At 49.2% G+C, this 25916-nt stretch overlaps 11 protein-coding genes and 1 non-coding gene across 12 annotated transcripts; 3 read left to right on the plus strand and 9 right to left on the minus strand.

Moving 5' to 3' along the window:
* Positions 1 to 121: 121 nt before the first annotated feature.
* BC939DRAFT_104629 (uncharacterized protein) lies at positions 122 to 1517 on the minus strand. Its single transcript, XM_051549864.1, has 2 exons — positions 545 to 1517; positions 122 to 295 (listed from the first exon to the last, which is right to left on the minus strand). The coding sequence occupies exons 1-2, from the start codon at positions 1164 to 1166 to the stop codon at positions 270 to 272; spliced, it is 648 nt and encodes a 215-aa protein (XP_051417607.1). The 5' UTR covers positions 1167 to 1517; the 3' UTR covers positions 122 to 269.
* A 2066-nt stretch (positions 1518 to 3583) lies between these two features.
* On the minus strand, positions 3584 to 4626 carry BC939DRAFT_435578 (uncharacterized protein). Its single transcript, XM_051553514.1, has one exon. The coding sequence runs from the start codon at positions 4396 to 4398 to the stop codon at positions 3775 to 3777; it is 624 nt and encodes a 207-aa protein (XP_051417608.1). The 5' UTR covers positions 4399 to 4626; the 3' UTR covers positions 3584 to 3774.
* Positions 4627 to 5219: 593 nt separating this feature from the next.
* BC939DRAFT_435580 (uncharacterized protein) lies at positions 5220 to 5944 on the plus strand. Its single transcript, XM_051553515.1, has 2 exons — positions 5220 to 5346; positions 5509 to 5944. Exons 1-2 carry the CDS (start codon positions 5314 to 5316, stop codon positions 5743 to 5745), a joined length of 270 nt encoding a protein of 89 aa, XP_051417609.1. The 5' UTR covers positions 5220 to 5313; the 3' UTR covers positions 5746 to 5944.
* A 90-nt stretch (positions 5945 to 6034) lies between these two features.
* Positions 6035 to 8766, plus strand: BC939DRAFT_435582 (Catenin-beta-like protein). The gene is made up of 6 exons (XM_051553516.1): positions 6035 to 6131; positions 6279 to 6605; positions 6701 to 7337; positions 7430 to 7773; positions 7876 to 8368; positions 8467 to 8766. Exons 1-6 carry the CDS (start codon positions 6108 to 6110, stop codon positions 8697 to 8699), a joined length of 2058 nt encoding a protein of 685 aa, XP_051417610.1. The 5' UTR covers positions 6035 to 6107; the 3' UTR covers positions 8700 to 8766.
* Positions 8560 to 9182, minus strand: BC939DRAFT_104659 (uncharacterized protein). Its single transcript, XM_051549865.1, has one exon. It carries the CDS (start codon positions 9094 to 9096, stop codon positions 8728 to 8730), a length of 369 nt encoding a protein of 122 aa, XP_051417611.1. The 5' UTR covers positions 9097 to 9182; the 3' UTR covers positions 8560 to 8727.
* On the minus strand, positions 9183 to 10639 carry BC939DRAFT_104678 (uncharacterized protein). Its single transcript, XM_051549866.1, has one exon. It carries the CDS (start codon positions 10310 to 10312, stop codon positions 9269 to 9271), a length of 1044 nt encoding a protein of 347 aa, XP_051417612.1. The 5' UTR covers positions 10313 to 10639; the 3' UTR covers positions 9183 to 9268.
* BC939DRAFT_435587 (uncharacterized protein) lies at positions 10609 to 11732 on the minus strand. Its single transcript, XM_051553517.1, has 4 exons — positions 11454 to 11732; positions 11144 to 11281; positions 10951 to 11040; positions 10609 to 10828 (listed from the first exon to the last, which is right to left on the minus strand). The coding sequence occupies exons 1-4, from the start codon at positions 11523 to 11525 to the stop codon at positions 10652 to 10654; spliced, it is 477 nt and encodes a 158-aa protein (XP_051417613.1). The 5' UTR covers positions 11526 to 11732; the 3' UTR covers positions 10609 to 10651.
* Positions 11733 to 11830: 98 nt separating this feature from the next.
* On the minus strand, positions 11831 to 13426 carry BC939DRAFT_485782 (uncharacterized protein; the record flags this gene model as incomplete). The annotated part of the gene is made up of 4 exons (XM_051559319.1): positions 13189 to 13426; positions 12789 to 13044; positions 12023 to 12670; positions 11831 to 11860 (listed from the first exon to the last, which is right to left on the minus strand). Exons 1-4 carry the CDS (start codon positions 13356 to 13358, stop codon positions 11831 to 11833), a joined length of 1104 nt encoding a protein of 367 aa, XP_051417614.1. The 5' UTR covers positions 13359 to 13426.
* A 512-nt stretch (positions 13427 to 13938) lies between these two features.
* On the minus strand, positions 13939 to 14012 carry BC939DRAFT_t8. The gene has a single exon. It is a non-coding gene; the product is annotated as a tRNA-Asn (tRNA).
* Positions 14013 to 15501: 1489 nt separating this feature from the next.
* BC939DRAFT_391216 (cation efflux protein) lies at positions 15502 to 17369 on the plus strand (the record flags this gene model as incomplete). The annotated part of the gene is made up of 5 exons (XM_051551943.1): positions 15502 to 15616; positions 15919 to 16184; positions 16582 to 16644; positions 16744 to 16992; positions 17151 to 17369. Coding segments are annotated over 5 exons (912 nt in total), but the record flags the coding sequence as incomplete, so codon positions are not given.
* A 276-nt stretch (positions 17370 to 17645) lies between these two features.
* BC939DRAFT_435591 (uncharacterized protein) lies at positions 17646 to 18614 on the minus strand. Its single transcript, XM_051553518.1, has one exon. It carries the CDS (start codon positions 18407 to 18409, stop codon positions 17729 to 17731), a length of 681 nt encoding a protein of 226 aa, XP_051417616.1. The 5' UTR covers positions 18410 to 18614; the 3' UTR covers positions 17646 to 17728.
* Positions 18615 to 21994: 3380 nt separating this feature from the next.
* On the minus strand, positions 21995 to 25202 carry BC939DRAFT_435596 (Not1 N-terminal domain, CCR4-Not complex component-domain-containing protein). Its single transcript, XM_051553519.1, has 8 exons — positions 24960 to 25202; positions 24604 to 24836; positions 24149 to 24484; positions 24011 to 24058; positions 23680 to 23911; positions 22878 to 23601; positions 22621 to 22776; positions 21995 to 22524 (listed from the first exon to the last, which is right to left on the minus strand). Exons 1-8 carry the CDS (start codon positions 24979 to 24981, stop codon positions 22311 to 22313), a joined length of 1965 nt encoding a protein of 654 aa, XP_051417617.1. The 5' UTR covers positions 24982 to 25202; the 3' UTR covers positions 21995 to 22310.
* Between the last annotated feature and the right edge of the window lie 714 nt (positions 25203 to 25916).

A 25916-nucleotide genomic window follows, 5' to 3' on the forward strand; every position in this document is an offset into this window, starting at 1 on the left:
TTTTTAGAGTTGTTCTTCTCCACAACTGAGGAAGGGAGGGGTCAAAGAGTTCCAAAGTTCTAGGAATGTGCGAATGAGGGAGGGGACATTCGGTGGATCCGGACTGGTTGGGATTGAGAGGACGGCACTGAACAGAACAAAGAAAGAAAGGGGGCTGCTGCGTGTACTATGTATGGGAGGTCTCCACTCCCCTGCAGAAGACCATGAAGACTATTGTTGGACCCCAGGTACTCAGACATCCAGGGATCAGTGAGCACTTTCAAATAGTGCTACATCGAATTGGATGTGTCAAGGCCTTCTCAGACATGGGTATCGGAGAGTTCAATGTTATGAGGTGTCATGATTGCATCTACCAGGCAAAAAAGTGCTGCGGTGTTCCACCGTTCCTGACTATCCCTCCCTTCTCCCCCTTTTTTTTTGCTGCTAACGATGATGCATGCTTTTCATCCAAAGGATGGGCCATTCTCCACATTTTGGCCATGTCTCTTAGGTGTCAGGTGTGTGTCCATCAGCTTAGAGGCAACTCGGCAGACAACCAACCTACCATCGGCTAACTTGGCGAACAGGGAGATGCTATCGCCACGACTAAGGTTCGCTCCAATATCCTGCAGAAATAATAGGTGCTGTTCGTCCTGGTGCTCCTTGTCGCTGAGCAGCATGATCCCGTTGTGATCCCTTGTCTCGTCCACCCAGCCATTGTGCAGACTACTCTCCTCGTGCTCGTCAAAGCTATGATGGCTTGAGTTGCTTAAATTGGCAATGTCGCTGTCAGAGTATCCAATATTGTCCTTTAGCGGTGATCTTTGAAGCTGTAAAGTCGTACGCTGATGATGACCGAGTTGTGGGGGCGCGAGGAGATGCCGAGACGAGGGATGTCCGTAATTCATGCTGTTGTTAGCGCTGCTGTTGAGGGATGACAGGGCAGAGGGTGTGGGGTAGATGCGAGTCGAGTTGACGGTTTGTGGGACCGACAACTGACCATCGTCCCAGAGCGCCTGCTGTGCCAATGGGATCCCCGAGATAGAGTCCGAGTAGCTGTGGTTATAACTTTCACTGATATCAAAGTCGAATGAGGAGGCCTCTGGGAAGGTCTCTGTGATGTTCATAGCCTCAAGGTCAACGACGTCGGGGGCGTATGTGAAGGATGTCGAGATAGTGTATGACATGGCGGTGATAGGCTACTGTTGCTGTGTATAGTGAGTGGGTGATAAGGAGTATAAGGAGTGGGGATAGATAGGATATGCTGCGTGTAGTGATATGACGATACGATATGGATATGGATATGGTACAGTATGAAAGGATGGAGAAAGGCAAGAAAGAGGATGAAGAGAACTCTACTATGATACAGCGTCAATGGAATAGTGGGATGGACAAGAAAAAGCTCGGAAGATATGAAAAGGAACGTCAAGAAGAACGGACGCGAATCTAGGAAAGAGAACGCGCGATGAAGATGAAACAGGGCGAATCGTATAAGTGCCCTGGGGACGCTGTTCGGTCTGTACCCCTGTGTATCTCACACAGACACACCGACGCGTTATGAAGAAGAAACAAAGGGAAAAAAAAGACGAAGTGGTCTGAGACTGGAATCAGTCTGAAGATCCAATCTACTCGGCAGGGGAAGAAAAAGGCGATCCAAGTGCAGTCGAGGGAGGAATTGGATTCTCTTGCTAGCCCCAAGAAAGGAATCACAATAACAATATGTACAGTATGGACAAGGACAAGGAAGGAAGCGACTGATGACCGTGACAAATGAGCGAGGAGGAATGAGGAGGATCGTATGTTGTTATAGGAAGACCCCTGTTTTCACTCTTTTGTATACAGTATGTTTGTTGTGGGTGGTGAGAAGAGAGAATGAGAGACAGGCTCAAGTCAAGCAGGGGGCACAATGAAATAAGGGACCGAAAAAATAAAGTCTGCCACGAGATTTGATGGGACAATGGCGTGGAAGAGGAAAGAGATGCAAGTTGGGCGGGATGCAAGTTGGGTGGAAGATAGAGGAGAGGATGGCGAAGGGGAACCAAAGCAACAGAGACAGTCAGTGCTGGTGTTGGTGTTGGTGTTGGTATCAGTGTCAGTGTTCGATTGTTTGTTTGTTTTTGCACCCAAGGAAGAAAAAAATACAGAAAAAAAATAAAAGTGGAGTGCACAAGCGAAGACCCGGACCAAGTCTGTGGTACTCCTTGCAGCCGTGGAGCGCGATGGTCCAGCGTAGCAGGGAACCATCTCTCACAGCACTCATAGCAATTGATGCATCATTACCACCCATCTACTGAGTCCAGCTGTCTGTCGCAATAGACTGATGTGCTCTCCGCGCTCACCGCAGATCCATGACCAACGAGATGCATCTCCCTCGCCTAAAATATATCTATAGTTTTGAGTCAACCAACCCCACAACCAACCCCCATCACACGCAACCCAAACGCTCTCAACAGACCGGGCATCCAAGACGGTGCATTCTCCCTATAATCTGGGCATCCAGGCACGTCTATATACCTCCTACGGTACATCGGATTTGAGACACCTTGCAGTAGGGAAACCAACAGCTCATTCCGGGCCAAGCTGCCCCACATCCACGCCGCGAATGCATGCTGCAGGGTGCATCCCATGCATTTGATTTACTCCCCCCCCCATACGCTACCTGCCTGCCTCCACTTCCTTGCCCTACTTACCCCATGTTTCCCAACTTACTGAAGCGCCCGATACACATGTTTTTGAAATGGAAATACATTCTGCGCTTCTTGCCCCACCGTTTTTCTCGTCGTCACCCATGCATTTTACTCCACCTGCATGGTCTTAGCTTGGTGTTGTCATGAGTCTGATACACCCATCCCTTTTTTGTTTGCAATCATTGCCACTAATTGTTGTGTTAGTCCCAAAGTCATTACGACAATTACCCTTTCCTTTTAAAACGTGAGCCATGGCCCACATGATTTAAAATGGGATGGGTGAAGATTCCTTCCATATCCTAATATAGCAGCACAGTACAACTGGTACACTTGGTGCGCTTGGTAGAATATCGTCCTCATCTTCGAATAATGCCAGCATGGACACGCGGTTCCTACTTTCTGTCGGCTTGTGGTCTGTAAACAACATTCTTCAGCTTCCTTGTCCTCACGAACAAACAAACAAAAAAAAAAAATTAGAGGCAGATAGGCCAAAAGAAATGAAGGTCCTCACAGACGTGCACATGTTTTCCATGCGACAATTATGTCTCGCCTTTTTTTTTTTTTTTTTTTTTCTTGGTCCCCAGTTTAATTGACCTCCTCATTCCTTGCTGCATACATTAACCATATCTTACGCCAAATCCAACCACAGGCACAATAATCATGTCTGGAGTGGAACTTTGAATGGCTATGTCATGCAGCTCACAGAAAATGAGCAGTATCCAACAGGGACATCGCTCACTACGTAGACTACTGCGCGAGAGGGGAGGGGGTATCTGTACTTCCAAAGATGTAACTGCTCTCATTACGGACGGCTATACGACGCGTGTTGTGTGACCGAATCAGCTCGTTTCGTCTCTGTCGCGTACACAATTAGCCAAGACGCGAAAGTAAAAATATAAAAAAGACTCGCAAGCATGCACCCGTAGATAGAGACTTAAGTTTATTTGTTCAATTAGAATAGCTATATACAAGGATTTAAAGCAATGAGGAGGAGGAGACACCATTGTAAACCGCGTCTGTCGCAAAACCACTTTTCGCTGAGCGTTTGCAACCTTTGGGACACACGGACACTGGCCACAGGGTCATTGCAGAACTGCTCTATCTTTCTTTAGAAAGCAACAAAAGCGCCAATGAGACCGGCAATTCCTAGGATCAAGGAGCTTTGTGCGGACAAGCCATCGGCGTTGTTATGGTGAGTGGGCGTGGGGATAATGCCTGTCGTAGTGGTGGTGGCCCCGCCTCCTCCGTTTGTGGATGAAGGAGAAGGAGAGGCTGAGGCCGTCATCGTACTCGTCATCGTGCTCGAGGCCGACACCGTGCTCGTCGTCGTGGCCGTCGCGGCCGTCGTCGAGCTCCCGGTTTCGGTGGCGTTGGCGGGTCTGGGACCAACGTAAATGGTTCCCGTGGCACCATTGGCACAGTTAGCACCAATGCCGTCCTTGTAGTTGACGACGGTCTGGTTCGGGAATGTGCGCTGGTAAGACTGGCCACTGGTCTTGCGACCCGAGTTGAACCCACCAGGCAAGGAGTTGCATGAGCGAGGTCCGGGTTCGGTTTGGACGATGGCATGGTCTGCGCCGTCGTTCAAGGGCCATCGGACAGTATCACCGGGAGCAACATCGAGAACCTGGGGGGAGAACTTTCCATTGACGATATTGACGTCGTAGGTCTGGGCAGCGAGTGCTGGCGCGATGAACGCGATCAAGGTAAGGGCGGCGATATCGAGACGCATTGTTGATTACGGATTGGCGTGGTGTATCTACTGAATAGGTTGTAGTTAAGAAATATGGATGCTGTGCTAGGATTAAGCTGATACTTGAAGAAAACGAAAGAGTGGAAAGGAAAGGTTGGGAGGATGTGGAGATATGGAGCTTTATAAGGCAACTAGGTCTCCTTAGTGGTGGTATCTTTGGTCTCTTAGATCTCCTAGGTCTTTTTTTTTTTTTTTTTTTTTTTTTTTGGCGGCACATACAGCACGTATAGTCTACATATCATTCTACGCGGATGGTCGTGGGGAGAAGAACAACGGTGTCTTATCTTCTTTTTGGGTAAGACACCACGAATGACATATAAAGCACCATTACCGGTGTTCTACCATTTTTGCGAACCAGTTTGGTTTCGATCTGCTATTTATAATAGGTATGTGTGGATATGAGACCATTCCACACTTCACCAGACTTGGATTCACCCACGTCTCTTCCTCTACAGCATGCAGAACCGGGTCGAAGTCTTTCGCGGAATTTTCGGCTAGTCTATGACTATGCAGCAAGCATCGATCACACAAAGTGGAGCGAACGAGAATGAGAGATAGATGACCTCATATACACGTCTGCTGCGGGACTCGAGTGATTACTCCTGGCTCCAAATAATACCCAAAGATTCAGGCTGACTCGTTAAAATCCAGCTGGGTTCCTTGCAAGTAAGCTTCTCGACGCACATGACCATAGGCATTTTCACGTACATCCTCCAAACTTGTGTACGTAATGCCTATCCAACCCCCCTCCGCCCTTTTTTTTCAGCTGCCATTTGTGCACAGGACATTCGTTCTCTTCGCCTGTCATCGATCCAAGCATCCCTCCACACACTTCTTCGAATCACACACAGACTCTACACAAGTGCACGGGGACTATAACTTTAGCGCATCACGATGACCTCTTTCTACGACGAGATCGAAATCGAGGCATGCTTCTTCATTCAAACATGTGTTTACTTGCATTCTTTTTTTTTTTTTTTCTTTCAGGGACACAACACCTCCAACCAAGAAAAGAACAGCGACTAACCTTCCCTCGCTCCCATGCACCTTCCCCTCCTCTTCTTCTTTTCTATCATTGCCTTCCTACAGGACTTTGAATACGATGAGGATGAGGATATTTACTTTTATCCCTGTCCGTGCGGTGACCGCTTCCAGATCACCAAGGAGGAGCTCCAGGACGGCGAGGATATTGCTCGGTGTCCGAGCTGCTCCCTCTTGATCAGAGTCATTTACGACCCCGATGATTTCGCAGACGAGGACGATGAGGAGAACACTTTCACGATGACCGCAGTCGCAGATGCCCTCCCGGAGCCCGTTGCCGCTTAAGCAACCTCAACCCTGAAAAAAAAAATTCTTCGACTCGCTTTTTACCCGACCCATTGCATATCTCAGCAACACACCAGCATATATCATAGCATTATATAACAACAACATCTGTTTCTTTTGTCTTTTCTTACTCAATATAAGTCGTTTTTCGACAACTGTACAATAACCGCAGGAATTGCTGTGCCCAATGCTTGTTTGTTTCTGACTGCGGCCAAAGGAGGGAAAAAACAAAATGTGGGAGGGGGGAAGGGAAAGGCATGTGGCTTATAATCCCTGGCTACTAATGGCCATATGGAGAAGAGCGAGTGCATGCGTTTCACGTTCTATTCCACATCTTTTCTAGACGACGACTTATCGCCATTATGGACATCGACAGTATCTTCAAGGTATTCTCCTCAAGAAATGTTGCCCGCCATTCGTCATTCAGAAGAGGCTCTGGAATCCGACCATTAAAAAAAAAAAAAAAATGCAGGATGTTTGGAGCGCATGCTAATCTACCCTCCGCGTTTTATTTCATAACCATACCCTCCTAGACACCAACGGCGCCCGCGACGAAGGCTGGCGCAAAGCGTAAACTCGTTTCGCCCGAGGAGATGTACCGCAAGAATGCGCGCCATGTCAGTTATGAGGAACTCACAGGACGGAACTTTGACGTCCCCAGCGGTGAGGACTCTTCCTCTGGGAAAAAGCGCACAGTCTCCATCGAGGACGAGGAAGATGAGTTTGGAAGAGGAGGATCAAGATTGGCGGGTGTCGCTAATCCAGACGAGGGGGAGGATGATGACCGCTTCTTTGGCGATGGACTCACGAGCGATCAAAAGGATATCTTGGACTATGTGGATGAGATTGACCCTGAGGAGGTAAGGAAAAAGTGCACCGGATCTACAACTGTTCATTTGGAATCAACTACGTCCTTTGCTGAAACGGTCCGCTTTTTTATTTTGCGACTCTATAGGAGAGATTTGATCTCGGAGCAGTGCGCAAGATGGTTCTCAAGTTTGAGAAGGCGATTAATAAGAACCAGGAGATGCGTGTCAAATACCCAGACGACCCTGCAAAGTTCCTGGAATCAGAAGCTGATCTGGATGAGGAAATCAAGCGCCTCATGGCCATGACTCAGGCGCCTCAACATTACGGAGTCCTTGTTGAATTAAACACCGTCGCCTCGATCCTGTCGCTTCTCACCCACGAAAACCCCGACATTGCAATTGACGCCATTGAACTCCTCAAGGAACTCACAGACGAGGAGGTGCTGAGCGTTGGATTGGAGGAGGACGAGGAGATTGCAGGAAGTGAGAGCGAGACTGGGATGAAGATGTTTGCTGAGGCACTGGTAGATCAGGGGATGCTAGATTTGTTGGTTCAGAACTTGGAGAGACTGGATGAAGAGGAGGCGAACGATCGACAGGGCGTATTTAACACGTTGGCGATCTTTGAGAACTTGACGTCGATTGATGTTTCGATGGCGGACAAGACTGTGTCAAAGAGCAAGTTGTTGCAGTGGATTATGAAACGGTTAAAAGTGAAGGCGTTCGATTCGAATAAGCAATACTGTAGCGAACTCTTGGCGATCCTCTTGCAGAGCAGTCCAGGTAACGGAAACCTCTCTAAGGGTTTTTTGATGATTTGAAAGGCACCACGAGGAAATGCTGATTTTGAATCAGCTTATGCATTTGTACAATAGACAACCGAAAAACTCTTGGAAAGCTAGGAGGCATCGACAATTTGCTGCAATTCCTGGCTGTATACAAGCGCAAGGACCCCAAGGATCCGGACGAGATTGAGATGATGGAGAACCTCTTTGATGGGTTGTGTTCAGCGCTGGCAGAGAAAGAGAACAAGCGACTGTTCCTTGAAGGCGAAGGCATTGAGCTGATGGTGATCATGATCAAGGAAAAGAAGATGGCACGCATTCGGGCGGTCAAAGTACTGGATTATGCCATGTCGACTAAAGCAGGAACGGCGAACTGTCTGCGTTTTGTTGAGATTACGGGTCTGAAGACCCTGTTTTCAATCTTTTCCAAAAAGGTACCTTTGTTCTCGCCGTGTCACCATGAACACCCTATAGTTTTTTCTGCCCTCATATACTGATCAGCGTGCTTACTTTTTTTCTTGTGTCTGTGTGCTTAGGGCGTCGACAAGCTGAAGAAGGCGTACAAATCATTTTCGGAAGTCGAAGAGGAGGAACACATTATTGGTATTATGGCATCGCTCGTCCGGAATCTGCCTTTGGAATCGGGACACCGGTTGAGAGTCGTACGCAAATTTGTCGAGGACGACTACGCGAAACTGGAACGGCTTTTAGATCTTCGTGAGGGCTACGAGGCCCGGGTGAGGGCATTAGACGAAAAGATTGAGCAGGAGAACAAGGAGAGGGAACTCGATGAGGATGAGATTGCAGAGGAAGAAGCCGAGAGAGCATTGCAAAGACTGGACGCTGGATTATATGTGATGCAGTTGATTGATTTAATCCTGGCGCATTTATGTGCAGAGAACTTGGATCTGGAAGAGAAGGAAGACCATGTGGAGGAAGAGGAAAAGGAAAGCGAGATCAAGGCGCGCGTCAGGACGTTGCTGAACCGGAGAGGACAGTCTTTGGACGATATCAAGGACAATCTGAAAGGTATCGATCGGCATAGACGTTAGGTCTGTTTTACTGTACTCAGGATGTTGAATGCGGCACCTAACCTGTGTTTTCTATTTAATTGCTTTACTTTGTAGCGTATTTGAATGGATTGGAGGTCGACACTGCCTTGGCAGAAGGGGCGCGGACAAAATTGCTATCCCAGGCTGGATCAGGGTCCTTGGGCAGTGATGCGTCTGCTGCGACAACTGCAGAAGAGGGCGAGATTACGATGGCGAATTCAGAGACAGAGCTGACAGAGGACGAGGAAGCAGCGCTCGAGGGACTGGAAGCAAAGGAATTTGCACAATACGTCCTGGGGTTACTTTAAGTAGATCCATTCCATTTCAACTTGGAGACTAATAAAACGATAAAAGATCAAACGGGCTGTAATACACCAACGCCTTTTTGAATGCATCGCAGCTGGGTTTTCCGAACAAAGAGTTGTGATTGGCGTTAAAGCATGGTACCTGGAGTCTCAAATTAAGTGTCATCAATTTTCTGGCTTTCAAGGAGCTGCAGTTCGAAATCGATTTCAGAAATAGTTGGGCAGGCCCCCATGAGCAGCATCTACTCATCCGTGGAGCTGACCGCACCAAACGATGCGTTTTATTAGCAAAATGTCGCTTTACTATGCTGCAGTGGAACCCAAACATTCCATGGCTGTCGCACAAGATCCATGTGGCAACCCATCCATAGAACAAACCTCTGCATTTCATTAGAGACATATTTTTTTGGCGCCAATTTTTATCGCACTGCTATTAGCCTGCTACTGTTCAAATACACTTTAATCTTCTCACAAAAAACCCTGGACGAGGTTTTTTTTTTTTTTTTTTGTAATCATTCACTGGTATCGAGCTGGTCTTCCATTGGCCAAAGTCCCCGGAACAAGTTTGGCTTTTAGTCATCCCAGTTCTCGTCGTCGCTCTCGTCCTCGTCGTCGCTGCCCGCAACGCGCGACTTTCGCATCTGCAGTGCTGCAGCCAAAGCCGACGCCAAATTGCCGCCATTACCATCATCCTCGGCCACAGGCGGCGGCGGAGGGGGAACGCCTCTCGAAGGCGATGACGAAGCTGCACCTTCGTGAGCACCAGTCTTGCGCAGTGCGCCAATACCTCCTGCCCCTCGAATACTCTCCAACAGGTTGACACGTCCATTTGCACCGGCGTTGGTTGGAAGTGCAATGTTGGGTGCTCCGCCTCCTGGAGCGCCACCTCCTGGGGGTGGTGGAGGTGGTGGGGGTGGAGGACCACCAGTGCCTCCCATGGGGGGTGGAGGGGGAGGGGGAGGAGGGCCACCAGAGCCGCTCAAGGGAGGAGGCGGTGGGGGAGGAGGAGGACCGCCACCAGAGCTGAATCCACCAGTGGGTGGAGGCGGCGGTGGAGGTGGGGCAGTAGACGATGGCTGGAATGGTGGGGGTGGTGGAGGGGGGGGAGCAACAGCGGGGACATAGGCACCACGGATTGGAGGAGGTGGAGGTGGGGGTGCAGCGCTCGACGACGGAGGTCCGTACGAGGGACGAGGGGGTGGTGGAGGAGCAGCCTGCACATGGCGCGCAGGGGTTGGTGGAGGCTGTGGCGGCTCGGGCGAAGGGGGCGCGGCAACAGCAACGGGCGTGTGATCGCGGCTGGGCAGTACTGGTGGTGCATGCACAGGACGCGATTGGCGTGATGGAGGTGGTCGCGGAGGGGCACGACGCGACGCTGGCGGAGGTGGTGGTGGAGGTTTCGTGGTCGGCTTCATCACTGGCAGCACGGATGGCGGCGGCACTGCTCCAGCCGATGGCGAGCGCTGATGTCCTGCTCCTGGCGCTGGAGTTGGTCGAGTACGACTTGCCGGAGCAGCGGGCGCCGGCTTGGATGCTGCACCAGGCCCGCCGCGCGACTGCACAAACTGGTTCACAAACTCGGCATTGTTCTGGATATCCTCCTGGCTGACACCCATCTTGTCCAATTGCTCAAATAGATTCTTCCACTCGGGATCGATGTTCTGGACCTAGTCGTGTGCAAGGAAGTAATATGGTTGCATGTCAGTGAAATACACCTTGATGATGCAGGGAAGATGCAAAACACAGTGGGCACATACATTGAAGCCCTTGTCGGGATCCCATCCAATGTGGCCCAAATGTCGGAAGTTGGAGGGTAGACCGATCTGCGTCTTGTCCAGCTTGCCCTTGGTGCCTTTCTTTTCTTTCTTGCTGCCAAAGAATCCGCTCTTTCTCGATTTTGGAGTACTGCCTGGAGACCCATTGGGCGACTTTGCTATTAATATCCCGAACGAATATTAGTGATGAGCCCTCTCGTTTATCCTCAAATACTTTCGCACGGCACCAGGGGCCAAGAAGAACAACCCAATATATGAGCGCTGCCTACCTTTCTTGAGCGAATCACGGCTTGAGACCTTCTTGTAGAAGACACCTGCCTCCTGGTCATCTGCAAAGGAGAATGCAGCCAAACAATTCTGTATATCATATTCGTCATAGATGATGCACCCAAAAGTCGAAGGGAAGAGAAGTTAGCAAGATGGTTTCTCTCCGCAGCGGTCGAAATTCATGTTGTATAGCCCAAAAGGCTGAGGCTTACATCGAGGGCGAAGGTATGGAAGAAGGATCGCTCCTGGGTGTACTCAAAGTTCTCATACAGCTCCTGTTCCCAAATGACGCCTCGGGAGCCCTACAATACACAGAGTGGAAAGTAACAAGGTGTCAGTGTGCTGTTACAGGCGACATTCATCTACGCACCAACGAGTTCAATTAAGATTTTGCTTGCTCTTTACCATAAGGTCCACGATGCGGAACAAGAAAGTGCTCTTTGTCTGCACAAAGGCGAGGCCGCCCATGATGCCAGAGTATGTCCATGAGTTTGGGTCTGGATAGGCAACGTACAATCGAGCGACGGTGGCAGTGATAATCCTCTATTAATTGAGTCATGGTGGCGGGAAGAAAAGGGTTAGTTTCAAACTCATAATGGGTAGTATCAATGACGATATATATCGCAAGTAGGCCAGAAAGGGCAAACAGGTTGCACACAGTTGGAAAGCGAATGCAAAGAGCTGATTGCAGTTTCAGTGGTACTGCATCCTTTACCTGGGTGGTTGTGGGCAAGGCACGCTTGATGGCGGCCTTGTCCTCTGGGTTGTGGAGGGTCACACTTGGCATGGTGAGCACGGAGAAACGGTCGGTTGTTGTAGTGCCTCCTGTCTCTTTCTCACAATGTCAGTGTGGTTGCGTGTGTGTGTATGTGCGTGTTTTTGTGTCCGTCCCTCTCTCTTCGTTGAATGAGCTTGGTTTGTTCAAGGATGGAACTAATGAAGACTGAAGATGGCAAAAAAGAGAAATAGAGAAGGAAGCGTTGACCGAAAAGTGGGACGAAACAAAATTTATTCGAGCCTTGAGTGTATCGAGATAGACAAAAGAAAGCCTACAGCCTCATTCATCACGTCATGTATCCATCCTTGTGTCGTTTATTCGTTGGTATCCTCATGAGAGGTAATCTACGTGTATCCAGCATTGTGTAATCGCTGCCTTTATGGCTGGCGCAGCCTCCAATGGGGCTTGAGATCGTCCTCCTTCAAGGCCTTAGGGCCCACAGCATCCGTCAGCTGCTTCTTCAGCGATGCAAACGCCCGGCCAGTCTCGTCACTGTCCTCGCTCACCAGTTCAAACACCAGAAGTGCATCTGCCTGCGTCTCGCCCTTCTCCTTGCGGGTCTTGGCCAACACTCGCTGTGCTTCCTCGATCTGCGACTTTTCTTTAGAGGCAGCTGCAAAATCCTTGGCGTTGATCGCGTTCGTGACGCTCGACCACAGCTGGTGTGACTCCAACGGGCCCTGCTCCGGTACGGGTTTGATCTCGGGTGGGACGCTCTTGTCCGAGTCCGAATCAAAGAATAGGGTAGTCTCGTTCTTCTTGACATCGGTAAAGTTCGACACACCGCTCCACAAGCCCTGGGCAGTGTAGAAGGCACTGCCTCCGTTGATGGGCTTCAATGTCGCCTTGAAACTGTGACGCTCACCAGAAAAGTAGCCTCTAGTGCTGTAGTCAATCGTGGTCAACAATCCTGCACTGCTCACGATGTAGGTGGTTCCCGACAGCTCCACAAATGGGCGTGCAGTGACCATGCCACGGATGTTGAGCGAAGGCAGCGTAATGAGGTAGTGCTCTTTGAACTCAGGCAAGGTTAGGATCGCATGGCCTGTTTGCGACACATCGATTCCTGCAGGCATAGCGAAGCGCGATTTCTGACCGCAGTGTCCCTCTAAGATGACACCAGCCTTCTTGTTCTCGAGATGGAATCCCATGATCTGTCACAGAGCACATAGAATGGGGGAATAAACAAAAAAAAAAGTCAGGATAAGACGAAGAGATATTCAGATCTGCACACCTAAAAGACGACCCAACAATTGTACCACAGACACTTACAGGAGGGTGATGGCTGACTTGCTCTGCCTTCAAAACGGTATCGCCAGTCTCCTCGTCACCAGTCCATTGAGCAAAGTATTGCTCGCCGAGGATTGGGTTGTAGGGCTTCTTTTCCATGCCAGCAGACGTTGATCGAGAGGTGTAAGATCCGTAAAGGGTCGAGATAAACCAGCGAGTGGCATTCAGCAGGCGCTCCTCAGGAGTCTTGCCCTTGGAGATGGATGCAAACAACTTGGGATGGTCGCCCCAATATTGGCTATGAGAAACAGAGGGAACACTCATGGTCAACTTTTTTTGATTTTCTGCGAGTGGAATCACACAGGGTACAAAATGTAGTGTGAAAAGGGATCAATTGCTTCAGGCTGGCTTCTTAGCTGTGCATCTTCACATGTTCACGCACCTGTATTCAAGCAGGCTGACGGAGCTTAACAGGAAGCTGGGGCAAGTCAAACTGGAGAGATCGCCCGAGAACTGGGCCAATGTCGAGATAAAGGAACGGAACGAGTCCTTTTGCTCAGCAGGCACCTCTGCGGCAGCGCCCTCGTCCTCGAAGTTGTCCTTGTTGCTCATGGTTGGAATTGAGTGTGGTTTGGTGGATGCAAAGTAGTGTTTGGAGAGGGGAGAAGAAAAAAGAGATGAGGGCTGTTAAAAAAAAAAAAAAAAAAAAAAGACAGACAGACAGACGCCCTTCTGGCTACAAGGCAAGCAAGCAGCTGCAAGAGACGTCACTTTCACAAAAATGCAACCCCTTTTGGGCTGTGTGGTCTTCATGATTGGACGTCGTGTGGTCGGTCTAAACGAACAGCAACCAATTGGTTTGGTAAGCTCGACTTGGCTTGATACCTTCGATAGTTCACTTCAACCATGCACATCATCCTTACTCATGGGAGGAGCAGGAATAATATTAACCGGCGTGCAACTGGGCGCTTTTGATATCAGGTCATATTCACCTTCAAAACCTTAGAAACAACTCTTTACGCTACGCTTGTCCTGTGCTGGACAAAAATGTCAATCTGGCACAGACCTCATTCTCGTGCCAATGTACCATTTGTACCATTGCATTGATTGCATTGACACAAAAAACAATGTGGTATATTACTCCAAGACACCACCAAAAGATAGAAAAAAGACGCCATAAAGTAAAAAGATACGCTCCTGGGTGGGCTTGAACCACCAACCTCCTGATTAACAGTCAGACGCGCTAACCAATTGCGCCACAGAAGCCGATTTGACATGTTTGAGATGCCCAGTGTTGGAAATATTCTTTTATATATCCATATTGACTAATGCGTAATGCTATAAAAGCAACAGAAATTACGTCATAGATTTGCATGGATTTACTGCAGAGTGAGGTCAACGGATACATTTGCGACGCTGACCACTGTCCTTGTGGTGCGTTGCTCGCCGATTATATAAACGGAGGCTACCCTGGCCCCGTGCTCGACCCAGGCGCAACCGATCAGACGCTGCTGGACTGCTTGCAAGGGAGGAGGCGGTTGACAACCATGGAGGGGATGGGGAAGATACCCCTTTTGTAACAATTTTTAACACGTTGATGAGGTGTGGAAATTGTTGCGCAGGCCCGGGAATGTGGCCTGCCTTTTGGTGACTCTGGACGGGTTCTGCATTGACGGGAGAGACGACTATAGTTGACCACTGCGACTCGAGAGACATTGTTATAGAAATTGCATGGATTTACTGCATAATATACTTACGTTCAGTTGAGGATCTACCATCGAAAATTTCCAGAAAGAGAGGGCTGGGTCGAGCCTAGGTCGAGCCTAGATGTCAAGTCCAGCCGGCTGAAGCTGTAGCTAGCTGTATGCAGCAAGAGAGATCTTCCAGAAATGGGTACGATCAAAGCGCACTTCGCTGTTTGAAATCTGATGGTGTGCTTGATTAGCTTCTTTTTTTTTTTTTTTTTTTCCTTCTTTCTCTTCCTCCTCTTCTCTTGAACAAACCAATCCAACCCCAACTCCTCCCTCCTCTTTTCAGCAGCAGAATGGGTCCCAAACCAAAGAGAAAGAACACCGGCAAAAAGACCCTTGCCAGCCTTAAGGCCCAGGTCTCATCAACCAATTCGTCTGGATCTGCTTCCCCCACATCCACCTCTGCATCAACCGTACCTACCACGGCGCTCTCCCCTCCCGCTACTCCCACGACCCTATCCCGTCCTTCCTCGACCATCAACCACATCGCTGTTCCAGTAACCAGAAACGTCCCCTTGACAGACGAGCAGAAACAGAAACTGCATGACTCTGAGAGCGAGGACAGCAACAAGAACAACAACAATAGCAGCGAAGACCAGCCGCTTCTTCAGTCAGAACAGGAGCAGAAGCAGGAGCAGCACTCACGTAGCCCTCACAGATCACCCACTTTGCCCTCAGAATCAACAGAGACCAATGACCATGAGCACGAGCATGGGCACGAGCACGAGCACTCCCACCCACATTCACTCTCACACTCGCACTCGCACTCCAGCAGCAAGCATATTCATGCTCCTCAGAGCCTTGTAGACAATCAGAGTGTCATTCACACGTTGCCCAAGGATACGACGCCTTTGAAGCAATCGCTGAATCTGAGCTACGGTGCCACTTCGGGTCCAGTGGTTGTCACTATCGATGGTCCCGGCTCGCCCCCATTGCGGCCCTTGACACCCCCTCCGATCGCCTGCAAGGGCGTCCTTATCACGAACGAGTCCACCAAGAACAAGCGCAAGCTGATCTTTGTCACTATTCTCTGCTTGTGCTTCTTTACTATCGAGATTATCGGAGGTTACTTTGCAGAGTCGCTGGCACTCATGAGCGATGCCTTCCATCTGTTGTCCGGTATGTGTTCTTATTGCTCGTAAAATTTTTTTTTCTTTTGCAACGGCCAGGTCTTTGGTGTGTCCGTGGTTGTCAATTAGACGCTCGCCCCTTGCTCTTTTTTTTTTTTTTTTTTTTTTTACTTTCAAAGTGTGCAAGGAATGCTACGACCGCACTCCTGTTTTCCCCTTCTTTCTACTATTACGATCACTGTGCGCATATTCGTTCCATCTTTGCACCAGGACATGTCTTTATTGAAATTCCAGTCTCTGCTCGAATACACAGCATGCTGATCAAAGTGGGCTCTTCTTGAAAAACGATAGATGTGGTCAGCTTCATGGTGTCGCTGATTGCCATCTGGCTTTCGGAACAGCCTGCAACCAAGCGCCACTCCTTTGGATATCACCGCGCGGAGGTTCTTGCAGCATTGATGTCTGTGTTTATCATCTGGATCTTGACCGCAGTTTTGCTGATGGAAGCATTTGAGCGCATCAAGAACCCGCACACGATTGATGGCAAGATGATGTGCGTCGTCGCCAGTATTGGTGTGGGCATCAATATCATGTATGTTTTTACTTGTACCCCTTTTGTCTTTGCTTGATGTTGCTCCGTAATGTAAACAATAGAGAGTAGCAAGTACTAACTAACCAACAACACTATATCAGTCTTGCGTTCGCTCTGGGACATGATCACGGACATGACCACGGACATGGGCATGGACACGGGCATGGACACGAGCATGGACACAGCCACGGCCACGATCATGACCACGATCATGGCCACGAACACGACCACTTCCATGAGCATGGCAATGGTACTTCCCACGCGCATGACCACAATGCTAATGGCATCAACAATAAGGCTGTCGTTGCCAAAAAGAAGGTACAGTATGCAGAGGAAGGAGAAGATAATGGAATATGATTTTTGCGCCCTGATGTTTCGATTGTCGTATTGACCTTTCGTTCCTTTTCTATTTGACGATACAGGAGATCAACATCAACGTCAAGGCAGCGACGCTTCACGTTATTGGTGATTTGATTTCCTCAGTGGTACGTGACATTTTTGGCGTGGATGGCATACAATTGAACTAGTACAGAATATTGTTTTAACATTCTTTTTCTGTGGTATCCTTGAATCCTGACTTGTAGGGCGTGTTGGTGGCCTCGATTGTTATTATGATCAAGCCGGCCTGGACGATTGTTGATCCAATTTGCACAGTGTTTTTCTCAATTCTGGTCATGTTCACTACCTATCGTCTTGTAATGGACAGCCTTGTGATCCTTATGGAGGGCACACCCACGCACATTGATCCTGAGGAAATTGAGGCGAGTCTTTTGAAGATTCCGGGAGTAGTTCTAGTGCACGATCTGCATGTCTGGAACTTGACTGCTGGCAAGGTAACTAACAAGGAGGCCCATGGGGACCTTTCAAGAAAACGATACCCATCCTTTACCCCCATTTTTTTTTTTTTTTTTTTTGGAATACTTGGAGGAATATGAACTAATGGCTATTTTGTTAAATGAAACTATAGGCGTCAATGGCGGTTCATTTGCAGCTGGCACCGACGAGTCACCACACGGACCAGGGTCTGACGATGGCGGACTATGACCGGATTCTGACGGAGGCGCAGAACGTGGTATGTGGACGGTTCGAGATCCATCATTCGACCATCCAGCTGGAGACGGCGTCGAACTCGAGCGAGCATTGTAGGCCAGAGATGTGCTGGAACGAACCTTCGCCTGCCAATGGGCGTACGGGTTACAATGCCGTGTAGAAAAGAGAGAAGAGATGAGAGATCTAGTTTCTTTTTTACACTGAGGACGAGGGAGATATTTTTGCATATACACATACAGTCTTTATCGATCTAGAATAAAGCAACAAGACTAAAAAAAATTAAAGCGGCTCGAGGATGTAGAATGCTTGACAATCGCGGATCACTGGTTTTTTATGCCATCAGAGATGTTTATAAGCGGTGGGGGAAACATACATCACATCTCGATTGCTCGCAAGAAAGATGCATCTTCTCAACCCAAAAAAAGAAATATTGGAAACTTTCTGTATGCATGACTTTATCTTTCACTTTTATGAATTTTCTGGACGATATAGGAGAAATAGTAAAAAAAAACGCGTTGTTTACGCCAGTGCAGCAGCAATGGCCTGAACCCGCGCAACCCACCGACGACAACGCGTCGTCCGGACTCCATCAACCTCATAATCATCAGCATCATCATCACTATCCGCATCAGGATCAGCACTAGAGCCAGATCCGTGCCAGTGCACAGGATCCATCCCATGGACACAGCACTCCTCAAGGATCAACATGGCTTTGGCAAGGTGTGCCTCCGTCGCCGCATTCCCCGTCATCGCCAACCACTCCTGCTCTGATACCCTTATACGCTCCACCCCAGACGCAGAGTCCATACCGCTTATACTCCCCCCCGGAGGATTCGTCCATGTATCACACATAGCACTCGGAAGGATGGCAGTCTGTTCGAGTTCGATCAGGATATAGGCAAACGAGGCCACAGTCCTAGGCTGGCGACTCCTCCAGGCCTGTCGACGGGCCGAAAGGACACTCTCGGCTGTGCTTCGTTGGAAGGTCGAATGCCTGAATGCGTCACAGAGGTGATATTCAAACTGGTGCAGCAGGTCAAGTAACGTTTGCAGCGTTGAGGAGGATATGGCCTCGATCGTCGCGGATGAGGGTTGTAGAAGTGAAGATGGCGGTGAGGTTGAGAGCACGGTCGGTACGGATCCTTGTTGGATGAGAGAGTGGTATGAGGGCGGTGGCATGCCGTCATCGAACTGGTGCATATAGCCTTCTAGGGTCCTTGGATTGAACCCACGTTGCTGTTCCTGCTGCTGGCGGTAGTGGTGAAAATAGGAGCCTTCGTTCTCACTTTCGATCAAGTACTCTTCCTCCTCCTCCTCCTCTTCCTCTTCCTCCTCCTTTTCCTCTTCCTCCTCCTCTTCTTCCTCCTCCTCCTCCTCCTCCTCTTCACGATAACTATTGCTGTTGGATTCTGCATCGCGGTCGCAGACCTGGTATCGCGTGTGCATCGCCTCCTGCTCATGTCCATATCCTTGAGAAGGACGAGCATATTGATCTGGAACTCGACGTGTCCTCTGAAGCACCTCTTCGTCTGTATCAGAGTCATCGTCCGAGACTGAGTCAAAGAATGACCCTGTCGCGGTCTGTGTCGGCGGTCCACGGTTCGCGCTCGAGAACGGATGTATCTGAATGGTCATGCTGGGCCTTCCTTTGATGTTGCTCGCTGCTGCAGTTGGCGGCGTCGGCATCGCGAGCTCTGCTACTGTTGACTGTTGTGTCGAAGGTGATCTCGGTGAGGGATATTGATAACCCCAAGACAGAGACAAACGCCTGGACGATGCTGGGAAAGAAATCAAGGACGCGCTGTTGGTTCTCGAAGTCGTAGGTGCAAATGAAGGACTCAAAGACGTCGTCGACTCTGACCCTGACCCTGACTCTAGCCCTAATCCTAACCCTGACCCTGAGTTTGAGCCTGAACCTGATGCTGATGCTGTCAGAGTAGATGCGGTATCATGCCCACTCTCCGTGTTGAATGGATCGTCTCTTCGCTTCGACTTGAACCAGCCGTTCCTTCTAAACTTACTTCCCAGGTCTGCTTCAGTGGCTTGTGGAGTGCTCTCGGTGTTCCTGAACTTGCTATTTCGATCTTTCTTCTCTCTTGATCCGGAAGCCATATCCACCTGTGACGGATCGACCTGATTTTCGTTCATAGCACCCATAGTTCCTGAAGAATAACTCCTCTTAAAGATGGCTGTGAACGGGTTTTTGCTCCATCCCTGTACGACTGATCCCGAGTATCTTCGCCTTGCAAATTTCGTTGTAGTCATCATTGACGATCCTGTCCTAGATGGTGGTGATGGTGCTGTCTTTGTCCTCGTAGTATTGACGCTGGCGGATGAAATCGAGCTTGAGGAAAAGTTCATGTGATATGTCGAAAAGTGAGAGACAGACTCCTGCAGCATAGGTCCGCCCCCATCCTTGTTATCCTGTTCCTGGTTTTGCTCTTGGATCGACAGTATCGTGCTTGGCAGGACTAACGATGCAAGACTTAGATCCTCCTCACCAACGGCACCTAGTCCGCTGCCATTCTCCAAATCGCTGCCGTTCTTTGATCCTTTCCGGGCGGTTCCAGAGACAACAGGTGTTGACACGGGTGTCGCAGCCGGTGTCATCAATCCGTGGTCGAGGTCGTGGCTGCGGTTGTGATGGCAGTCTTTCGCAGTTGTCGTGGGACCATAACCGTGTACGACTGTCGCGGCTACGCTTCGGATCCGCTCTTTTTCGTGTTTGCTTATCGATTCACCGCCATCGCCCAGCACCAACAAGAGTGCGCCCGCTAAATCCAGAAGTTGCCCGTGCATGGTCTCCCAGGTCTGCTGGCACTCGCTCCCCAGGCAGAGGCAAGCACCTGTCTCTGTCACGAACGTTGCGGATGCTGGTGTAGAGCAGGATGCGGATGATGTTGAGTGGATACAGCAGTGAGACTTCAAATTTGTTGGGCTGGAATGGACTGATAGCCTCAATGATGTGGATATGCTAGACCGTGTCCAGGATGAGTGTTCTGATTGGCTGGGCGAACCAGGCTTTGAGCGCGCTACCACCTCCTTTTCCGCGTAATTCTCTTCATCGTCGTCGCTGTGGTAATGATCAGCTACCGCTATTCTCTGCTGGTGGTCCTCCTGATATTGTACGACCGCCTCCTGTGTCCGCGCCGGCATTAGTCCGAATGCATGGTCCCCTTTCTGCGCCCCGACCTCCGTTTCGGTGTCCAGACGATGTTTCTCGCCCTCGCTCTGGACAGAAGCTGCGGACCTCGATCCGACGTACCAGACAGTTCCTTCCAAGTCCTCGCTCAATGGTATGAACGTCCGTTGCTGCGGTTGCGGTGAATGACTTGTTGATAAAGGATGGGTAGGTGTAGTGGGAGATCCAATGACTGTCGCAAAAGCCAGGTTGCCTTCTTCTGATCCAATCGTCGTCGTTGTCTGAGGATTAATGCAGATTACGATTCCGTTCTCGGTCTGGATGGTGTCCCAATCCGGTGCGAATCGCTCGATATCCTTGATTAACACGGCGCGCTGCCGTTTGATAAGGTGGATCGGCGCCTGGAACTGTGCATTTTCGTGTCGACTGGTTTGTGTGAGACCGCTATCTGGGTTGGTGGCGATGGAGATAGTGTGCTGTCGCCGTAGTTCTTGTTGCTGCTGCGTCAGAGTCTTGTAGTTGCCGAGCACGACGACTTGTTGGTATGCTGCACGGCGGATCATTCTATTATTATACAAGGTTTCTGATTTTCTGTTGACACGACTTGGCGGTGAGGGTAGGAGGGAGATTCACAGAAATGAGATAGTACGATGCAAGTGTTTGACAGTGTTTGGTTTATGTACTGCGCCGTCGTTGTGGATATTGTTGGGAATGTAGGTGCCAGGCCTAGGCTTTATATAGTTGATGTAAAGGCAGAGATGGGCGAACTGTTAGGGAAGAAGGGATGGGTTGTCAGCGGAGGAGGGTGCAAAACCGTGGATGGTTGTCAATGATTGAGTATCGCTTCGCCCAACGTGCTTGGTGATTGAAACAGATCTTGTAAAAGAGGGCCAAGGAAAGGACATGGGAATCAAGTTCGGAGCTATGATAGAGCTGGTGATAGAGTGGATCTGGGAGCAGGGTGATCTCTGATGTCCATTTATGGAGGCGCTCAATGCTGCCGGACCATATCAAGGTCGCGTTTGGGCATTGTCGAGCACCAAGGAGAGGAGGAGCCAAGCTCAAAGAAAGGGGCAGATGAAGTGGACAAAAGCATTAGCGTTGTGGTATCTTACCGTCGAACGAAAGTGCGGAGGGGAGCAGGAGAGCAGGCGGGAGAAAGAGGCAAAGAGATAAAGAAAGGGTGAAGAAGACGGAGAGACGGGCGAGGCCGAGGGGAGCGATAAAATAAAGGCCCAGCCATATCAAGCATTCGGCTGCTGCTGCAGGCCGTATTCTTTTTTGGGTGTCGCCAAAAGGGAGCGAATGTTGCACCTGTGCTTGCGCGCGGTCGGACGCGGAGGGTGTGCTTAATCCGAGCAAATCTGTTGGTCAGACATCGACATAGAACGGATAAATGTCGATCTTTTAAGATTAGTTACAAGAGCGGGTGCAAAAGTGCAGCTCCGTAAACCTGTACCCTTGGGGGGCCATGTGCTTTTTTCGGTCGATGCTACCAGGGGTGTTGCGCATATATGGCAACAGCTTTCATGACGCATTCACCAGCAATATCATCCACGTGTGCGGCAGTTGCAAAAGGGACAGGGCTACAGTGCGATTTCAAGAACCAAAAATAATACACTGATAACGGTTTTTAGATGACATACCCGTCCATGCGGCCACGCGAAGGCTTCCATTTTTAGATCCGTGCTTGTAGCATGTGTTGCATTCACACAACAGCATTCAAGCGCAAAATAAAGGACGGCTGGCGTCTGGCCTTTAATCATAAGAAGGAAGGAGGTACAGGTGGGCAAGTGGAAGAAGAGTAAAGGACGTAAAACTACAGTTTTCAAAAAAAAAAAACATAACAATGGCAGAAAACGAATTCCAACAAAAAACAGCTGCTGACATTAAACGAGAAAAGAGACGAGCTCCTTTATGATAAATTAAAGAGCGCAGGGGAAAAGGAAGCAGCATCCTTCAAACAAGTTCAGCGTCCTCCAGGAACTTGTACTCGAATCGAAAGTCCGTCTTCTTTCTCTGACACCACGCGCCTTCGTAGTCGAAGTAGATATAGGTCCCTTGCTCATAATCGTCTGTGATTGCCTTGGGTTCCTCGTGGCGCTGGAACCATGTGAGGAACTTTTTGTGAAATCGCCACGATTGCTTCTTCAACTCCCTTGCCGCAAGATACCTAGGTCAAATGGAGATAAAAGGGAAGGTCCATTAGAGGACAGTGTCGAAAAAGCGTCGCGAAATTGACGAGAGACACCGAGCCAAGGCCACTTACTGCTGATAAGTTCCTTGCTGGTAATAAAAGATGAAGAACAACGTGTCGATATCAAACTTTTCAAACATGGCTGCATTGTCAAACAGTCCCGCTGGCGGTGTTTGGGGGTAATACGATGGCGTCGGATATGGGTTCTTGGGTGCGTAGTGCTTTGGTCTATAAGAAAAAGTAGAGAGAAGGACGCGGCTAAAATTCAGGACCGTATTCTCATCGAAATTGTCAACCCGATAAAAGGATACGGGAACATCGACACATACCTCTCTGTATCAGCGGCCTCTGGGATGAATTGGTAACTGGCCTCAAGCATTTGGTGCACAAAAAATCCGACCTCCTTCGACATGGCACGCTCCTTTGACGCCTCGAAGCTGTGCGCCAAATCAGCCAGCGCCGCAGGGAGACGAATCTCCGGTTCTATCGCCGCTGGCGGCTGTGCTGGCACTGCCTGTACAGATGCGCTGTCCTTCCCTACAGGATCTTGCGCAGTCGACTGGGCAGCTGGTTCTGCAGATGATGGCTCTGCTGCGATGGTAGTGGGTACAGATACTGTTGCTGTCTTGGGCACATCGGTTGCTGTGACTAATGGTAAAGTAGCTGGGGATGACACTGTCTGAGCCTGAGCCTGAGTCTGTGATGAAGTTGGAGTTGGCACCGATGGCGTTGGCGATGGCGCAACTGTTGCCGCTGTCTTCACGGCCATCTTTGGTGATGGGGTCTCCGCCTTGGCTGCCGCTGGTTTTGGCGAATCCTTTGTCACGACTGCTGCTGTCACACTAGGCGAGGCAGAAAGCGGGGCAGTACGTGGTGACTCCGTTGGGAGGTTAGCGGCGACAGCTGTAGCGTATTGGATGACGGGCGATTCCACAGACCCTGCTCGGGGTATTGTCGATTGTCGACTGGAGGGTCCATTCACTGTCGATTTTGCCGCTGCAGGACTTGCAGCAGGAGTCACTTTTGTCTCCTTTGTCTCTGACACGGAGAGTTCTATGCAGCGACAGAGTGGCAGTGTTAGAGTCCGCACTTAGAATTTCCCGTATAATTAAACGTTTCCACATTCCTTACTTTTTGTCGGCGTTGGCTTTGCTGTAGCTTTAACTGGAGATGGTGTAGGTTCTGGATCGACTTCCTTGAGTTGTTTCTTTGGTGGCGGCTCATGATCCTCTGTGCTCTTTTCAGAGTACTCATCATCCTTGTTACCGCCGTGATGGTCTCCTGTTCCCACTGTAAAGTAGTCTTCTTCATCTTCTAAGTTGAGATCCGTGTAGATCTCCTCATCCTCAGCAAAGTTATCGTCCTGCTCATAGCAATTGAGGATGAGAGGGGCATCAACTTGTTAGCGGGTTGATATTTCTTTACAATGTTCACTTGCGATAAAAGTTTTAGTCATTCTTACCATGTTCTCATCGACATAGTAGTTGACGTCTTCCTGGATTGCAATGACCTGTGCAAGAGATACTCCTTGTCAGTAAAGAGTAAAGAACGATGTTATGAAGCAGTGCACGGAAAGCCAGCAATACGTGTCTCATCATACCTTGTCAGATTCAATCTGACCATTTTCCAGTAGTCGCAGGATCAACTCAAGTCGTCCTTGGTGCCATTTATGTCGCTCAATCTTTTCCTCGAGCTCCAATATCCTCTCCTTGTTAGGGTTGTTTTTGCCCTTTTTCGTGATTGCCTGTAATGTCTCGACTTCGGCCTCCAGTCCCTCGACCTGAATATTGAGCGCCTCGACCTTCTCCGTGACCCAGGAACATGTCTCAGCCTTTTCCTTCTCTTTTGGATCCAATCGCCCAGACATAATGAGACCTTCCCTGGAGTACGCTTTTGTCTTCATCTCCTTCTCGATCGCCTTGAACCTTTCCATTTGCTATCAGTTGACGAACCAGACAAAATGTATACTGTCTTTGTTAGTCTCCAAGTTTTTTCCAAATCATCTCTCTGTAAGGATCGACTTGCATGGTTATGTATCGCAAAGTGTCTACTCACATGTTCAATCAGCTTCCGGTTCTCCAAAAGCGCCCGTTTGTCCTTGATGTCGTTGGAGGAAAGCCATGTTTTGATCTGGTCACGCTGTCGTTGCAGCTTCTTGATCTCCTTCTTCAAGTCGGATTCGTACTTTTCCTTTTGGTTCGCATTTGTTGACGTCTCAATCTTTTGCAACGTCTCCTCAAAGGTCTCGACACCTTCGGCGACCTTTTTCAGGACCTTATCGATTTCGGCTAGTAAAGTGACAAAAAGGCACATGGGTTGTCAAGCCGGAGGTCGATATTTCGCTTTGGGGCCCACACACAGCTCCAGTAATATAGCCTGCCCTGGCACCCTTCAGGTAGTGCCTCAATTACTTTGCAGTTTCCTTGTCGCCATGACTAGCGCGTATAAGTTGGGTCAGATTTCCTGGCAGGATGTCTGAGAGTGAAGGTGAAGGAGAGCTAAGTAAGCGTAGAATGGATCTCTGGAGGGAGTATGATGAATTGGCTCCCTGCAGTTGAAGAGTTGAAGGGTATATCGGTGTGAGGTGATGGATGATGCCAATAAACATCCAGGTTGTTGATGCACGATGCAGAGGTCTGGGTCGCGTGTACGTGACTAACAGTGTACATACGTTTGGAACGCATTCGAGTCGCAATTGGTAGTCCAGATTGGTGGCACGCAAACCCAAATCCACTACTATCGTTCACGCGCGTTGAACATATTCAACTTTTCCTTTCCTGCCGAGTTATACCTTCGTTAGACAGCACAGTTCCTGAACAACACGTCTTTTTCGTTTCTTTCTCTTTTCCTTTTCTTTTCTTTTTTTTTTTTTTTTTTTTTTTTTTTTTTTTTTGAAGATCCGTTTTCGCGTTGAATCCATGGAGCAATTGAGGCGCAACCACTTAACAAAATGTTCTTTGTGGGTACTTATTTTATTCTCCAACACACAAGCTTTCTGAGTGCGCTTCACTTTTGAACATAGAGCTAATGGTGATCGGCATTGCCGAGAATAACGTTGCTAATATCCGTTTATTTTGATGGAGTGCGATTGGGGCAATATTTTGAAAATCTCCTTTTTGGACGCAGTTACTGAAGTCTAGAGTTTTCGGCAAAATAGACGGGAGCTTTTTTGTCGGAGCATCGACAATGAAGATTAGTACCCAGAAGCCTGGTGAACGATGACAGTCCGCGTTCTATAATTAGTGCGGGCAATGGAGTAATGAAGCCACCATTTGCAGATCGATCGGCCCATCTGAAGAACCATATGAATCTTGCACTCTTTGTGATCTGTTGAAGTATCTAATGAAGGCGTCATATTCCTTCTTCAT

The sequence above is a fragment of the Gamsiella multidivaricata genome (assembly GCF_025024155.1).
Source record: "Gamsiella multidivaricata strain RSA 2152 chromosome Unknown BC939scaffold_2, whole genome shotgun sequence".
NCBI lineage: Eukaryota > Fungi > Mortierellomycota > Mortierellomycetes > Mortierellales > Mortierellaceae > Gamsiella > Gamsiella multidivaricata.

What these genes read in the sequence shown, in the direction of transcription:
- BC939DRAFT_104629 (XM_051549864.1), bottom strand. Translation starts at nt 1,166, where the DNA reads ATGTCATACACTATCTCGACATCCTTCACATACGCCCCCGACGTCGTT. An exon ending in GTTCGCCAAGTTAGCCGATG is followed by an intron (nt 296 to 544) that starts GTAGGTTGGTTG and finishes ATGTCTGAGAAG; the next exon opens with GCCTTGACACATCCAATTCG.
- BC939DRAFT_435578 (XM_051553514.1), bottom strand. Translation starts at nt 4,398, where the DNA reads ATGCGTCTCGATATCGCCGCCCTTACCTTGATCGCGTTCATCGCGCCA.
- BC939DRAFT_435580 (XM_051553515.1), top strand. Translation starts at nt 5,314, where the DNA reads ATGACCTCTTTCTACGACGAGATCGAAATCGAG. An exon ending in ACGACGAGATCGAAATCGAG is followed by an intron (nt 5,347 to 5,508) that starts GCATGCTTCTTC and finishes GCCTTCCTACAG; the next exon opens with GACTTTGAATACGATGAGGA.
- BC939DRAFT_435582 (XM_051553516.1), top strand. Translation starts at nt 6,108, where the DNA reads ATGGACATCGACAGTATCTTCAAG. An exon ending in CCTCTTGCAGAGCAGTCCAG is followed by an intron (nt 7,338 to 7,429) that starts GTAACGGAAACC and finishes TTTGTACAATAG; the next exon opens with ACAACCGAAAAACTCTTGGA. An exon ending in TTTCAATCTTTTCCAAAAAG is followed by an intron (nt 7,774 to 7,875) that starts GTACCTTTGTTC and finishes CTGTGTGCTTAG; the next exon opens with GGCGTCGACAAGCTGAAGAA.
- BC939DRAFT_104659 (XM_051549865.1), bottom strand. Translation starts at nt 9,096, where the DNA reads ATGTCTCTAATGAAATGCAGAGGTTTGTTCTATGGATGGGTTGCCACA.
- BC939DRAFT_104678 (XM_051549866.1), bottom strand. Translation starts at nt 10,312, where the DNA reads ATGGGTGTCAGCCAGGAGGATATCCAGAACAATGCCGAGTTTGTGAAC.
- BC939DRAFT_435587 (XM_051553517.1), bottom strand. Translation starts at nt 11,525, where the DNA reads ATGCCAAGTGTGACCCTCCACAACCCAGAGGACAAGGCCGCCATCAAG. An exon ending in CCTTGCCCACAACCACCCAG is followed by an intron (nt 11,282 to 11,453) that starts GTAAAGGATGCA and finishes CTCAATTAATAG; the next exon opens with AGGATTATCACTGCCACCGT. An exon ending in TCCGCATCGTGGACCTTATG is followed by an intron (nt 11,041 to 11,143) that starts GTAAAGAGCAAG and finishes TGTGTATTGTAG; the next exon opens with GGCTCCCGAGGCGTCATTTG.
- BC939DRAFT_435591 (XM_051553518.1), bottom strand. Translation starts at nt 18,409, where the DNA reads ATGCACCAGTTCGATGACGGCATGCCACCGCCCTCATACCACTCTCTC.
- BC939DRAFT_435596 (XM_051553519.1), bottom strand. Translation starts at nt 24,981, where the DNA reads ATGGCGACAAGGAAACTGCAAA. An exon ending in GGCGACAAGGAAACTGCAAA is followed by an intron (nt 24,837 to 24,959) that starts GTAATTGAGGCA and finishes TCACTTTACTAG; the next exon opens with CCGAAATCGATAAGGTCCTG. An exon ending in ACCGGAAGCTGATTGAACAT is followed by an intron (nt 24,485 to 24,603) that starts GTGAGTAGACAC and finishes GTCAACTGATAG; the next exon opens with CAAATGGAAAGGTTCAAGGC.